Raw genomic sequence first — 16,732 nt, 5'->3', positions numbered from 1 at the left:
TAAAAAGGCCCATCTTCTGCTTCCTGCCTCACGTTAGCAACTTTCACAAACGCAGAGGGCCTGTGAACAGCACAAGGGATGCTCAGACATAGCTGTAGTGTTGTTGTGTGTGAACGGGTGGAGTTGTGTCTAAAGATCACGCAGAGGAGTACAGTGTTAGAGGTCCAAACGGCCTCAGCTGTAAGTCGGGTATTTCGCATTGCTGGCCCCCTTGCTGTGAAATCCTCTTCTGGCAAGATTCGGCAGCTGCCTTCACTTTTGACTTCCAGGTATCTTTGAAGACCTTTTTCAGTCCACAGGCCTCTGCAGCTGTTTAATTTTTAATTTTTTGACCAGCCAGCTGCTTTAATGGCTATCTGTTATTGTTTTTAATGGTGCTTTATGTTTTAACGTTGCACACACTGCCTTGATATTTTACGATATAGTGGTACAGAAATAAAATAACGGGAGGCACGCACGAAACAAGGACCTCCATGGAAGCTACCGCATGATGCCGTGATGGCTGCCAGCATGAATTTAAAAGGGAATTAAGACAAAATAATGAAGGGCAAAGCTATTTTCTATCTGCCCAGTCAGAGGCAATATGTCTCTGAATATTAGTTGCTGGGAATCACAAAAGGGGAGAAGCGGCACTAAAGTTCCATGACTGGGAGTGGCCGCTGAGACCATATAACATTGGGAGACCTGAATTGGCTCCCACTACATTTCCAAGCACAATTCAAAGTGTTGGTGCTGACCTTTAAAGCCCTAAATGGCCTCGGCCCTGTAGACCTGAAGGAGCGTCTCCACCCCCATTGTTCAGCCCGGACACTGAAGTCCAGCACCGAGGGCCTTCTGGTGGTTCCCTCCCTGCGAGAAGTGAGGTTACAGGGAGGGCCTTCTCGGTAGTGGCGCCCGCCCTGTGGAACGCCCTCCCATCAGATTTCAAGGAAATAAACAACTACCTGACTTTTAGAAGACATCTGAAGGCAGCCCTGTTTAGGGAAGTTATTAATGTTTGATGTTTTATTGTGTTTTTAATATTCTGTTGGGAGCTGCCCAGAGTGGCTGGGGAGGCCTGGCCAGATGGACGGGGTATAATTAATAAATTATATTATTATTATTATTATTATTATTATTATTTGCAGACTTCTGATAGGTTTCTGGTTTGCCACTGTGAGAACAGGATGCCGGACTAGATGGGTGTTTCAATCAGCGCTTGGGTTTTATTTTTGCTGTCTTATGACAGTTTCCCAGAGAGCCACTGAACATGGTTATAAAGAGAAGGCTCCATTTAGTCCCTAGAATAGTGGTTTTCAACCAGCATGCCCTGGCACCCTGGGGTGCCTTGAATGGTGGTCAGGGGTGCTGTGGGCAATACTGGCCTCTGTCCCTCTTTCCTTCTCTCCCTCCTCTGATGCCCTCTTTTCAGCAGGGGGCCGGTCCACTGTCCCTCAGACCTTGTGGGGGGCCGGACTACATTTTTTTTTGGGGGGGGGGAGAAATGAACGAATTCCTATGCCCCACTGATAACCCAGAGATGCATTTTAAATAAAAGCACACATTCTACTCATGTAAAAACACCAGGCATGCCCCACAAATAACCCAGATATGCATCTTAAATATAAGGACACATTCTACTCATGTAAAAATATGCTGATTCCTGGACCATCTGCGGGCCGGATTTAGAAGGCGATTGGGCCAGATCTGGCCCCCGGGCCTTAGTTTGCCTACCCATGCTCTTGCGTCTCTGCCTCCCAAAGGCTTGCACGACTGTTTGTTGCAGCAGCCCTGGCTACAAGCTCCCCGGGCGAATGGGGCCTCTGGGGCTGGCCAGGGGTGCTGGCTGCCAGGAGCTGAGGCGGCCTTGGAGCAAGCAAGTGGGCAAGGGAGCCTAGCCAGCCGGTCCACCAGCCCTTGCTGTTGGGAATGGACAGACAAGTCCCAGGCCCCTGTGGGGCAATGTGAGGAGGCACCTCTCTTTGGGGGCAGCTCAGAGAGCAGGGGCAGTGGCAGCGGAGGACTCCCAAGGAGAGGGGAGAGGAGAGGAGACTGAGGGAACCCTCCACAAGGGAGGCTGTGTGGAAAAAAGGTGAGGGGCTGCCAGCTCTGCAGGCAAGGGTGGCATAACTGGGCTCCTGAGCCCCACAAGGGTGCTACAGAAAGAAGGTAGATGGTCAAGGGATCTGTGAACTCTAGAAGAGATCTGCTCCTGTCATAGTGTGTGGAAGCCCAGCCTTAGCATCTGAACGGGGCCTTTGCTAAATTGTTTCAAGAAGCTGCTGTCTCCTGTATTCTAAATTAAAAACACACAATTAGTTCTCCATTAGGTTACAGCAAATTCTGCAAAATTGATCGGGAGCACCTACTGTTGCTATATTACATCATGCTTGAAAGGCTGAGCTCGGACATAAATACTTAATGTAATAAATACAGTCTGAAATATTTGATCCACTTGACAGTTTAATTGATCTGCTACAGAGAGACTGACAGGAAAAATTAAATTTATCCTGCCTCATCTCTGCCAAAAGCACATTTTAACTGAAAGTGGTACTTGAACTACAGATCGGTTCACAAGGGGATCCCTTTTTCCACTAGACACCGCTGGAGGAGAAGAGGTGCAGGGTGCGCTTAGAATCAGGGGTAGACAACCTAAGGCCCGTGGGCCACAAGCTGCCCAAGGGGGTCATTTAACTGGCCCCCAAGCCACCCCCGAACCAAGCCGCCCACTCGGTGAGTCCCCACGCAGCGCGACACGGGGACTCGCTTCCACAGTGCTGGAAATCGCATCTGCGCATGCTCAGACTCCGGAAATCATGTCTGTGCAGACGCCAGAAATCGTGGCAGTGCACGCGATCTGGCCCATGCAGGGATCTCCGCTGGAGTGAACCAGCCCAGGCGAGGTAAACCTGGCCTAGATCTAAATTTTGAAGCACATCTTTCATCGATTATCACACTTGCACCCTGACACAGCCACTCCCAACCTGGTGCCCTCCGGACCTTTTGGACTCCAGGTCCCATCAGCCCCCTGCCAGCATTCATACTGACTGGAGTTGATGGGAGCTGCAATCCAAAATAACTAGAAGGCAGCAGGTTTGGGAATCGTTCCCTAACAATTCTTCCTCCCGAGTCTGTGGGATATTTAGTAAGGTAAAGGGACCCCTCACCATTAGGTCCAGTCGTGACCGACTCTGGGGTTGCGGCGCTCATCTCGCTTTATTGGCTGAGGGAGCTGGCGTACAGCTTCCGGGTCATGTGGCCAGCATGACTAAGCCGCTTCTGGCAAACCAGAACAGCTCAGGGAAACGCCGTTTACCTTCCTGCTGGAGTGGTACCTATTTATCTACTTGCACTTTGACGTGCTTTCGAACTGCTAGGTTGGCAGGAGCAGGGACCGAACAACGGGAACTCACCCCGTGGCGGGGATTCGAACCGCCGACCTTCTGATCGGCAAGCCCTAGGCTCTGTGGTTTGACCCACAGCGCCACCCGCGGTGGGATATATACAATGCTGTCAAACCAACGATTTGTATTTCCTGCAAGTTTGCTAGAGAGAACCCTGTGAGAGACACTCTCCCACTGTGCCCTGATAGGAGAAGGTATCCCTCTCTCTCTTTTGTCCTACCTGCAATATATATTGCACATCCTCTTTTTCACCATTCTTTCATCAAGTCAACAATGTGAGGGCACCATTTTAAGCTAGACTAAAGTATGCCTTTCCAACTGAATGACCATGTTAAGCCTTCCCAAGCAAAGCTGCTGCATCTGTTACTCTCCAACAAGTATTCCGAGCGAGCAAATGTTCATTTTTGACCTTTTACAAGATTGTGTGATTATTTTATTAAGGGGAAGAAAAGGGAGAAATACCAGGAGAATCCCGTCTGCTTTAAAGCGTCCTGGATTATTTAAACCAAAAGGCTAAAACTAGCCTCTGCAAGCTGCAAAGGGTCACAAAGGAGAATATCTAATAAATATTCTCCTAGCATCTATTCTCATCCCTACATAGGTGTCAGAGCCCCCACTCAGGCAGATGACACACAGCCAGACCTGCTTTACCCCAGCAGCAGAGTTCTTTCTGTTTTGAGAATTTGAGGGGTTTCCGTTGATCCTTTCTTTCTTTCTTTCTTTCTTTCTTTCTTTCTTTCTTTCTTTCAGCTCACCTGAACCAGATACCTGGTCCACCTCTAGCCCAACACCATCCCCTCTAGGCACCAGTTCTCTGAGGTAAGCCCAGCAAACGTACCATCCTCTTAATTCTTGGTGCCACAGACTGAACCGATGACCACCGGGTTCACAGCACAGTCTGACGCAAATCCTTCTCATCTCCCACCATCCTTTCAAGATGACGAGAAAGGATGATTGATTGATTTTGCAAAAGGCACTCCTACTAAATCCCTGAGTGAGGCGGGTGCCTCAGGCGGCAGGTGTTGGGTGTGGGGCACAGCAGTTTCTGGGGCCTCTTGGGCAAAGTGGGCCCCCTTTCCCCTCAGACCACACCCCTCCTCCTCACTCTCCATCCCACCCCATTAAATTAAAATAAATCTCGACCAATAGGGCAACTCCCTTCTGCCCAATAAAAACAATACAGATGTTTTCATTTCTTGGGGGAAATTTAACCTCTTTGTAGGCCTCAATTCCAAAGGATTTTGGCCCCCTTCCCTGTTTCGTCATCTATTTTATATACAGCCCAGTTGTTAGAGCATGAGACTTAATCACAGGGTCGGGGGCCATGGGTTCAAGCCCCATATAGGCCAAAAGATTCCTGCATTGCTTGTGATTAGACCATAGCTGTCAAGTGTCCCTTATTTGGCAGGACAGTCCCTTATTCCAGCGCCATGTCCCGCTGCTGTCCCTTATTGATGATGTCCCTTAAATAAGCTACTGGAGGTAATGGGGCCCTTTCTATGTCCAGCTTGCTTTGTCAACAACAAATTGTTGCTTTTTTGTGTTGAATATATGCTATATGGTAATTTATGGACCTAATAGGTATCTAAAGCCATTTGCACGCAACAAAATAGGTATTTTATAAAAGTAATTGTTGATCCCTTATTTTGGCTGCTGGTCCCTTATTTTCAAATCTGTAAGTTGACAGCTATGGATTAGACCAGAATTCTGGGTTTCCCAATCTTGGTTCTCCAGCTGTTTTTGGACTACAACTCCCATCATCCCCAGCTAGCAGGACCAGTGGTTAGGGATGATGGGAGTTGTAGTTCAAAAACAGCCGGAGACCCAAGTTTGGGAAACAGTGGACTAGATGAACACCATGGTCCTTTCCAACTTTTTGATGCTATGATTCTAATAATATGTAGATTGTATGAGTCCAGAGCCTGGGGTCAGTGCACAAACTACTGAGAAATAATGCTCAGTTGTGGCTGTTAGTTCACTGCTCCAGTTTAATGCGGGGCATCAGGAGGGGGGGGCGAGGTGTGTTGCACACACAACGCCATCCCCCTGGGACTGGCTAATCTAAAGCGCTTTCTGCAGGAAAGGTTTAAACCCATTTCGTTCTGCAAATACACTTCTTGAGCACTTGCTGCCACCATGTGTACACAAAGAGCGTTTCCTATTGGGCAGAACTAGTGATGTTACAGGGCTGTGCCACTCCCCATCTCCTAAAATACTTCAGGTATATTGAATAACGTGCAATTTTAAAAAAACGAGGAAGGAAGTGTGTGTGTTTGCAGTGAAGTAACCCCAGTGAGAGGGATGCGGGTGGTGCTGTGGGTTAAACCACAGAGCCTAGGACTTGCCGATCAGAAGGTCGGCGGTTCGAATCCCCACGACGGAGTGAGCTCCTGTTGCTCGGTCCCTGCTCCTGCCAACCTAGCAGTTGGAAAGCACTTCAAAGTGCAAGTAGATAAATAGGTACCGCTCCGGCGGGAAGGTAAACGGCGTTTCCGTGCGCTGCTCTGGTTCGCCAGAAGCGGCTTAGTCATGCTGGCCACATGACCCGGAAGCTGTACGCCAGCTCCCTCGGCCAATAAAGCGAGATGAGCGCCGCAACCCCAGAGTCGGTTACAACTGGACCTAATGGTCAAGGGTCCCTTTACCTTTAAGGTCCGGTGCCGGGGGATAGGGACAGACTAAAACCAACAGAAGTAAAAAAGCAGTGATGCGCACTACTTTGAAAACAGGCTCACCTGTATGTATGTATGTATGTATGCGAGTGCCAGCATCACAGACAGCAACTCCAGTGTTAGGTAAAGTTATTGCACAAAGCCTAGACAGCATCTTAAAAAGCAGAGACATCACCTTGCCAACAAAGGTCTGTATAGTTAAAGCTATGGTTTTCCCACTAGTGATGTATGGAAGTGAGAGCTGGACCATAAAGGAGACTGATTGCCAAAGAATGGATGCTTTTGAATTATGGTGCTGGAGGAGACTCTTGAGAGTCCCATGGACTGCAAGAAGATCAGACCTATCCATTCTGAAGGAAATCAGCCCTGAGTGCTCACTGGAAGGACAGATCCTGAAGCTGAGGCTCCAAGACTCTGGCCACCTCATGAGAAGAGAAGACTCCCTGGAAAAGACCCTGATGTTGGGAAAGATGGAGGGCACAAGGAGAAGGGGACGACAGAGGACGAGATGGTTGGATAGTGTTCTCGAAGCTACCAGCATGAGTTTGACCAAACTGCGGGAGGCAGTGGAAGACAGGAGTGCCTGGCGTGCTCTGGTCCATGGGGTCACGAAGAGTCGGACACGACTAAACGACTAAACAACAACATGTAGAATTGTATAGCACTATGCAAAAAAAAAGTGCATTGCAAAAAATGTGCCCTGTGTGTTTCAAACCCTACATGTGTAAATATCCTTTGCGGGCTGGGGGGAGGGGGACCAAGGCAAATAAAACAAGATTTTCTACTCACAACTTACCCAATTGCGCTCAGTTATTAGAAAGAATGGGGCACCAGAGCAAGCACAGAATCGTATATTAAAGGCTGCCCTCTTAAATAAACGCTATTATTTAATGAGCAAAGTAAGTTGATTTGGATACCCAGAAGATATGAAAAATAAATCTAAGGAACCGCGGAAAGAGAAGGATGAAAGTCAGGTTTGGAAATGTTAAGATGATTGTGAATTCGATAAAACGAATTAATCTGAAAAGTATAAATAAAACTTAAAAAACACTATTATTAAAAAAAAATTAATTTATCCCTCAAAAAGGACATTCAGGGTAATTCAGCTGTATTTCACCTATATATTAAATAGCATACGAAAACAGGGCACAGAAGATACTTCCATGTCATAGGCTTACACGCAGAACAAATAAAACTTTCAGATACTATGTGATCCATGTAAACACAGATCATTCCAGCTTGCCTTGCTCCACCAGAAATACTCCTAAACATCTCAAATAAGAGAATCGCCTGTGAAGTCCGGCACGTAATAAACACACAACACTGATGGAGGTGTGATGCAGGGCTTACTAGGGACGAGCTGTTAAGTCCGAATGTGCTGTGCTGTCACGAAGCATTACAAATGCACAGTTTTCCAAGACAAACATATCCTGAGCAACAACAGTGGTACAGGAAAAGGGGAGAGGAGAGAGAGAAAGAGACTGAATGTACAAAAGCCCTATAAACCTGGAGCCAGTCTGGACGACTGCAATGCGCTCTACATGGGGCTACCTTTGAAGGTGACCCGGAAACTACAACTAATCCAGAATGCAGTAGCCAGACTGGTGATTGGGAGCGGCCGTGGAGACCACATAACACGAGTCCTGAAAGACCTGCATTGGCTCCCAGGATGTTTCCAAGCACAATTCAAAGTGTTGGTGCAGACCTTTAAAATGACCTCGGCCCAGTATACCTGAAGGAACGTCTCCACCCCCATCGTTCTGCCCGGACACTGAGGTCCAGCTCTGGCAGTTCCCTCCCTGCGAGAAGTGAGCTTACAGGGAACCAGGCAGAGGGCCTTCTCAGTAGTAGCACCCGCCCTGTGGAATGCCCTCCCACCAGATGTCAAAGAGAACAACAACTTTTAGAAGACATCTGAAGGCAGCCCTGTTTAGAGAAGCTTTTAATGTTTGGTGTATTATAGTATTTTAATATTTTTTGGGAAGCCGCCCAGAGTGGCTGGGGAAGCCCAGCCAGATGGGCGGGGTATAAATAATAAATTATTATTATTATTATTAGTAGTAGTAGTAGTAGTAGTAGTATTGTAGCAACCATGATACTGGCTTGGACAGCCCATGGGCAACCGACATTCATCTTCTCTGCATTAAAATTCAGTTTTGTTTCTTCCCATCCAGTCTTCTCAGCCTGACAAGCTCTTGTTTGCAGTTCCTGCTGTGTCCCTAGGATCTGACTAAAATGAGAGACAAAGCTGTGTATTATCAGCCTACTAGTGACACCTCTGCTCAAACCTCAGACCAGTATGACTCTGTGGTTTCATGTAAGGTTGGGACAAGGCAGAACCCACTGGAACTCGCCCAGGAGAAAAAGAACTACACAATTTGATAAGACATCTGAAGGCAGTCCTGTATCAAGAAGTTTTTTATGTTAGTTCAAATATCTGCTGGAACTATAAAGAAAAAGAAGGTACCTTTTATCATTTGTGGTGGACTTGTAAGGTAATAAAAGCTTTCTGGGAGATGATATATAATGAAATGGAAAAAAATGTTTAAAATAACTTCAGTTAAGAAACCAGAAGCTTTTTTATTAGGAATAACAAGTACCGACATCCCAAAGGAGCAGAAAAGATTTTTGATGTATGGAACAACAGTCGCGCGGATGTTATTGGCCCAGAGTTGGAAAGATGAGAAAGTCCCTTCCAGAGAAGAATGGCAAACCAAGTTGATGGACCACGCTGAGATGGCAAAGCTGACTGGGAAACTCAGAAACCAAGAGGATGAAAACTTCATAAAAGAATGAGAAAAAAAATATCTAGGAGACCACTGCAAGCAGATGGAAACAAGAGCAGGATTTTGACTCCCTTGTTGTGAAAAAAACATTATGGACAATACGGTTCGATATTTTAAAGAATGGAGTATGAACTAATATGCAGTTGTAGGTGTTTAAAATAATACTCCATGATGGGATGGGGGGAAGTCTCAAGATTCGGAGAATCTCCACATACAGTGTGATTTTATTGATTTGTGTTTATTTGTACTCTACCTGTAAAAGCAATAAAATGTCGGGTGGGGGGAGAAGTCTTTAAAGTTTGGTGTTTTTATACGTGTTGGAAGCCTCCCAGAGTGGCTGGGGAAACCCAGCCAGATGAGTGGGGTAGAAACAATAAAATTATTAAATTTAATTATTATTATTATTAACCATTGCTGCCTACTCTACAAATTGCAAATATATAATATTATACAGAATTCTTTCCTGGCCACGAATTTATGTTGTGAACCACCCTGCGATTTACAGATGAAGGGCTGTATACAAATTTAATTAATAATAATAATAATAATGTGATCTAAAAGATTTGCAAAGAGCAGCATTCATTCTGGGTAAGTCCTTGTCTTCCTGCTTCTCACTACAACGGTGGGGTCCCAAGCATTGACAAATTCCACTCATCCAGGACAATTAACAAGCCCTTTCCTCGCAGGCACCACAATTAAGCCTTCACAAAACCTTTTGCAACCACAGCAGCGCACTAACCCTGAATGATCCTGATCGATCCTGCCCGGTGCTTTGATGTATAATGCAGAAGCTTCTTTCCCATCAATGGCTGCACACGGGCTGCTACGCCAACAGAGCAAGCAATATCGCAAGCGGCGACGCACTATGCAAGTCATCCCATGACAAACGTAATCATTTATCTCCTTCCAACCTGCACTGGGCAACAGAGGATCCGGGGAAGTTCTGTAGGAGCGGAAGGGAGGCTCTCCCACAATGATTAGAGAATTTCCGCCGAAAACCAGAGATTCTTGTTTACCTCCATTAATAATCTCTCCATTAATGAATTGCACTGTTGCCTTTGTCCATTAAGGAACTGCTCTGGGGGTCCTTGCTTTTAAGCTTGTTGATTTCTCCTGGTAACTCCATATTACTGCACAGAGCATAAATAAATCACGCGCAGCGAGGGATTTTCCTTTTGTAGCTCGGTGTTCAGTCAAAGGCTCCACAATGCAACATCATGAAGGTGCTGATGTTATAGATTCCCAGGGAGGAAGGCAAGATCCTCTTACAAAAATCACAAACCCTGGATGAGTGGCCCCACCTCGAAGTGTCCCTATTTTCCAGGAACAGTCCCAGATTTACAGAAACCATCGCACTTTCTGATTTGATCCCAGAATATCCCGCTTTTCCTTAGGATGTCATTAGGTATAATAGGATGTCCCTTTTTTCATTGGAGAAATGTTGGAGGGTATGGAGTTATTTGACCCCTGAGCCAAGGAGATAAGTAACTATACAACCTTCAGAAGACATCGGAAAGCAGCCCTGCATAAGGAAGCTTTTAAAAAATGTTTAATGTTTTATTACATTTCTATATATGTTGGAAGCCACACAGAGTGGCTGGGGCAACCCATTCAGATGGGTGGGGTATGAATATAAAATCATCATCATTGTCATCATTGAATAAGGTACCCCTGACCATTAGGTCCAGTCGCAGACGACTCTGGGGTTGTGGCGCTCATCTCGCTCTATAGGCCAAGGGAGCCAGTGTTTGTCCGCAGACAGCTTCCGGCTCATGTGGCCAGCATGACTAAGCCGCTTCTGGTGAACCAGAGCAGTGCACGGAAATGCCGTTTACCTTCCCGCCAGAGCAGTACCTATTTATCTACTTGCACTTCGATGTGCTTTCGAACTGCTAGATAGGCAGGAGCAGGGACCGAACAATGGGAGCTCACCCCGTCACGGGGATTCGAACCACCGACCTTCTGATCAGCAAGCCCTAGGGTCTGTGGTTTAGACCACAGCACCACCCGCGTCCCATTCGTCATTGAATAGGACATCCCTATTTTTCATCAGAGCAACACTGGGCGGTATGCCAGGGTTAGTGGGAACTTGGGGAAAATATGGTGGCAGTCTACTGGAGAACCTCTTGCCTGACTGGCCTACTCAGATCAGCAATCATAGAAGGAAGCAATAGGGCCACGGAAGGAGCAGCTCACCTATGGGAAAAATGTTATAGCATTGGGGTATTTTAGTTTAGAGAAAAGGTATTGATGGGGGGGCATGTAGAGATGATAATGCATGATGCTGAAAAATTTGATACTCCTCCCCCCCCACACACACACTAGAATGCATGGACAACTAATGAAGCTGAACATTGGAAGAATCAAAGCAGATAAAAGGTGCATAATTACACTATGGGATCTGCAAGGAACCATCTTCATTGGCACAACAGCACCAAAGGAAGGCATTATCCACAACCCTCCCTACGTGCTGTGGTCTCAATACTAATCAAGTCTTTCTGCAGTTGCTATTTCCAGGTTAAAAAAAATAAATAAACCAACTTCTAATGACTCACACTTTTAACCTGCAAAGTTCTTCCTCGATAAAGGAATGCTGGCCGAAGATGTATTGCACATCACGAGAACTGGAGAACTGTGTTTGGCTGAAGCATGGCGAACCTGGTCAAGAGAGCTTTAAGCTCCTCAGACCTCAGTGGGCAGGAATGGAGTTCAACCAAGCCTTGATAGAATGGGAAACTGGCCCCAAACTTGTGGGATGTAAAACACAGGAGCAGTCAATTACAACATTCCTAGAGTGTACATGTTTAGAGATGGGGAGGGATGTTTGTCCAGCCAGCAGGTAAACTTCCTGGGACAGACTTCCTCCGCATGTGACTAGAGGTGGGTGTGGCCTCACCTGTGCAGGTAACGACAAAAGCACAGGGCAGGGGCAGCCATCTCTCTCTTCTCTTCTCTTCCTTCGAAGAAGCAACATCCACTAAGCTAAAGATGCCCTCTTGGCTCCCAGCCAAGAGAGGACAAAGGGACTATCTTCTTATAAGATAGAATCCAAATGTTTATTACTTTATTAAGCTGTCTGCCTTCTGGGATCTGATGTGAACAGAATGTGAGTAAACTCTTTTTATACTTTTGTAAAGGACTGTGTCGTGTCTTGTATTTTAAGAGGGAATAAAGGGGAAATTACCAGAGTGATTATTATAGAGGTTCTAGCAAACCTGAGCAAACGCTACCATTGCGAACTTAAGATAAAAGGAATGTTTTACTCTGCTGATATTTTGGGAACTTGTTAATACAAGTTGGATAAGGATATAATCAGTCAATATATCCTCTCCTGCATCCCTGAACATTCCCACAAAACTAGCAATAAAATTAAACAGAGGCAGATGGAGAGTTCTGTGTTTGGGCTATCTACCCATAAAATACACAGCTATGGGATGGGGAATCTCAGCCTCAAAGTCACAAGCTGAACATGAGTCAGCAGTGTGATGTTCCTGTAAAAAAAGGCTAATGCCATTTTAGACTGCCTTACTGGAAGTGTAGCTTCCAAGTCTCAGAAAGTAATTGTTCCATTTCATTCTGCACTAGTCACTGGAATACTGTGTTCAATTCTGGGCACCAGACTTCAAGAAGGATGCAGACAAATTGGAATGGGTTGAGAGGAGACCAACGAAGACGAACAGGGGTTTGGAATCAAGTCCTATGAAGTAAGGCTGAAGCAACTTGAGTGTATTTAGCTAAGAGAAGAGAAGACTGAAGGGAGACATGGTAGCGATCTTCAAATACCTGAAGGTCTGTCACAAAGAGAAGAGCAAAGACTTGTTTTCTGCTATCTCAAGAGAGCAGATCAGATGGGCTAACATTACAGGAGTGTAGGTTTTGGTTGAACATTCGTAGTGACCTTTCGATGGTAAGAGTGACTCAACAATAGCAGTGGCAGGCTTTGGCATAGCTGTCAACTGTCCCTTATTTGGCGGGAAAGTCCCTTATCCCAGCGCAATGTCCCGCTTCTGTCCCTTATTGATGATGTCCCTTAAATTTCCCGGGTTTCAAAGGAAGCAGCTCCTCTCCCTCCCTCCCTGCCGGCCAGGGAGGCTCCAACTGTGTTACTTGGCTGCATTGCTCACCCAAAAAGGAGTCTAAGAACGACTGGGGGTGGAGCTTGCATGCCTTGTGCTGATCAAATCGGTCGCATTGCCTGGGGACTCGCCTTTGCTCAGCGCTTCCCAGCAGAGAGGTGACGGTGGTTTCCCTTGCTGCATCCCCTTTGCCGGGTTGCTGCACTGTGGGAACCACCGCTTGAGGCTTCATTTGGCTACTGGCTGGGCTTTCTGCCTTTGGCTCAGAGGGGCTCAGAAGTCGTACATCCCTGTGCTCCGAAAATCCCTTATTTTGGCTGCTGATCCCTTATTTCTGAGGCTGGTGGTCCCTTATTTTCAAATCTGTAAGTTGACAGCTATGGGCTTTGGGCTGCCAAATTTCAGCAGACACCCCCTGCACCCAGTGCAGCCAAACAGGTTGCACAACCCTAACATTGCCTCTGACAATATAACCCATTATCTGGGACAGGTCTTCAAAGAAATGGTCAGAGAATACCGTAGGTCTGGATTCCACGCAGAGGGTTGGACAAGGTGACCTTTGATACCCTCCCAACTATATGCCACAAGATCATCAAAGAGCTGCCTTTTTTAATTCATGGAAACAATCCGGTTCGCACAAGCAAGTGAACCAAGGCTCCTCTCTGCCAACAACTGGCTTTTTACAGATGAACTACTGCAGCTTTGTGAATGAACCAGGGTTCAAATCTGAGTTCAGGGCTGGCCCGAGACTTTCTGCAGCTGCAGGCAAAATGCCCCAGTGCCACCCAACACAGATCCGGGCCCAGGCCCCAATGTTGCACCTGCCCTGCCACTGCCACTGAAGATGCACCAGTGCTTACCAGTACAACATGGCTACAGCGGCAAGAGCACTGTGTCAGTGGAGCCCTGGCAGGACCGGCAGTGGCGCAAAACCAGGAGTGGGGAGGAGGGGCAGGTGTGCCTCCAGAGGCAAACAGCTTCCCCTCGCCTCGAAGATGGGCCACCCCTGCCTGAGTTCAGCACTGGGTATCCTGGGATATCCCATTGCCTGTTCTGTCACTTATTCTGCAAAATATGAATGGTGGTGAATGAAACCACAGAGCCAATCTAATGGGAAACAAGTCACAGTGTGACTCAGCAGCACATGTCAGAGAGCAGCAGCCAAAGACGGTCATTTCCCATTTTCTTTAAGATACATCTAGGAAGAAGAAGCTTTTCCATCAGATTCACTCATGAGGCAAAAAGCAATACGTACATCCACCTTACTGGAGAACATTCATGGGCTTATCGGTTGGCTTTGCAGACCAGGCTACTACAAAAAACCCCAGCCCAATCACGTTTAGACATTTGGTTAACTGCATGTAATGCGACACGAACCTTTGCATGTTTACTCAGAAGTAAGTCCCATTGTTTCCAGTGAAGTTTCTTCCTGGATAAGTGTATACAGGAGCGCAACCCAAATCTATTTAATCAGAGCGTTTGCCCATAAAGTCAGAACAGAAAAGCAAAAAAAGGCGACGTCCAAAAGTGCCAATTCTGCAACCGTTGCGCCCAAAAGCCCCAGCCGAATCAGCAAACTGCAACTGAGCCACAACTGGGTTGTTATTATCATCGCCATCTCAAACACAAAGCACACCTTTCCGCCGCAGAATCTGGGATTTCAAAAAAGAGACCATTACCTTTGAGGGACGCAACTTGCGACAAAGCCTGGGCATAGGTGGCCGTGTTGAGGAGAGTCCCTGGAAGACACGAGGGGAAAAAGGGCCCAGAGGGGCCGACGGCTCTGCTGAGGCTGCAAGGAATGGGAGGAGAGTGGGGGGAAATAGGTTTTAAAAGAAGTTGAAACCCATTAAAACTCAATTAAAATTGTGTTAACTGCAGAGCTCCAGAGCCAGCTGCCTGACCTGTCACCGTGTTAACCAGGACAATCGATTGCGTTCGGTGACAATCTGGAATTTGACCAAGCAACTCATATACGTACAACTCCAGCATCAATTGCATCAATTCACTCGTACTCACTCTATCTTGGTATGTCTGGTGTTACAAGAAGACCCTTCTCTCTCAAAGCCAGCCACCATCCCAGGCATTTTGCCTCTCTCTGCGCTGGCTACCAAACATACTGTGGATGCCTCCAGGTGGTCATTATTTTGCGAGTTGGTAAGTGCATTATGGGACGCGGGTGGTGCTGTGGGTTAAACCACAGAGCCTAGGACTTGCTGATCAGAAGGTCGGCGGTTCGAATCCCCGCGACAGGGTGAGCTCCCGTTGCTTGGTCCCTGCTCCTGCCAACCTAGCAGTTTGAAAGCATGCCAGTGCAAGTAGATAAATAGGCACCGCTGCGGCGGGAAGGCAAACGGCATTTCCATGCGCTCTGGCACTCTTCATGGCCCTCCATGCGCCAGTAGCGGTTTAGTCATGCTGGCCATGTGACCCGGAAAGCTGTCTGTGGAAAAACACCGGCTCCCTCGGCCTGAAAGTGAGAAGAGTGCCACAACCCCATAGTTGCCTTTGACTGGACTTAACCATCATGGGGTCTTTTACCTTTACCTATAACTGGCACACAAGTCAAAAGAGGTGGTTCAGCTCTCCCAGCCACTGTGGCCCCTTGGGCATCCAATCACAATGATGGATGGAGCAGCAGAAAAGCCACCGCTGATATATTCATGTGCCCATTGCCTTTAAGACCAAGTCAGTGTGTGCAATGTGTACTTTGCACTCAAGTACTGAATCCAGGTGCAAGAAAATGCCCTTGCCTTCTATTTGAACTCCAAAGGGAAGCACCAATATGCTGAAGTAGAATCAATTGGAAAATCTGGTTCTGTTTGTGCAGTATTCCTGCACTGCAGGCAGTTGGACGAAATGACCCTCATGGTCTCTTCCAACTTCTACATTCTATTATTCAACATGGGCTTCATTATAACTATGGTTTTTTTCTGCTCTATTTTTTTTTAATGCTACGTTTATTCACTTTCATAAGCGAATAAAAAGGAATAGCTTTATTTTTACAAAGCTGATTTCAAGTTCACCATAGCACAACTCTATGCAAGTCTACTCAGAAGTAAGTCCCATTTAATTCATTGGGTGGCATTCAACTAAGTTTTACAGCAGACTCATTGAAATTAGTGGCTCTAGCCTGGTCGTGCTCATTAATTTCAGTGGGTCTACTCTGAGCAAGACTTGGGGCTCATCCAGACACATGCTTGTCCCATACCTAGAAAACATGAGTCTGAGAGGTTTTGCTTTCACCCTCCCACTGTCCCCAGGAAAACTGGCAATTTAGTGATAAATCAGAATAAACGTCAACCTGGAGAAAACCTGGTTGGTATTTGCTCTGGTTCAGGAGTACAGATTGGGTTTCCCTGGGGGAAAGAGGCAAGGATGATCCCTTAGTTGAATATCCATTGAGATTTTCTCCAGGTAAGTGGGCACAGGACTGCAGCCACACCCTAACTCTAAGCCTGATATATAAAGGTAAAGGTAAAGGGACTCCTGACCATTAGGTCCAGTCGTGGCCGACTCTGGGGTTGCGGCGCTCATCTCGCTTTATTGGCTGAGGGAGCCGGCGTACAGCTTCCGGGTCATGTGGCCAGCATGACTAAGCTGCTTCTGGCGAACCAGAGCAGCACACGGAAATACCGTTTACCTTCCCGCCGGAGCGGTACCTATTTATCTACTTGCACTTTGAGGTGCTTTCAAACTGCTAGGTTGGCAGGAGCAGGGACTGAGCTCACCCCGTCGTGAGGATTCAAACCGCTGACCTTCTGATCAGTAAGTCCTAGGCAGGGGCGTAGCGTGGGTTGTCAGGACCCGGGGCA

The 16,732-nt window shown here is 46.9% G+C and overlaps 1 protein-coding gene across 1 annotated transcript in view; it reads right to left on the bottom strand.

Moving 5' to 3' along the window:
* The window catches only part of DRGX (dorsal root ganglia homeobox), a 38,787-nt gene that overhangs the window by 6,098 nt on the left and 15,957 nt on the right, over positions 1-16,732 (bottom strand). Inside the window, exon 6 of the mRNA XM_081005740.1 lies at positions 14,597-14,709. Within this exon, the coding sequence (XP_080861866.1) occupies positions 14,597-14,709 (113 nt within the window). The remainder of the gene's footprint in view (positions 1-14,596; positions 14,710-16,732) is intronic.

Source organism: Podarcis pityusensis (assembly GCF_964106645.2).
Source record: "Podarcis pityusensis genome assembly, chromosome: 5".
Taxonomy (NCBI): Eukaryota; Metazoa; Chordata; class Lepidosauria; order Squamata; family Lacertidae; genus Podarcis; species Podarcis pityusensis.
The sequence above is the reverse complement of the archived record's forward strand: the minus strand, read 5'-3'. Positions and strand labels throughout refer to the sequence as shown.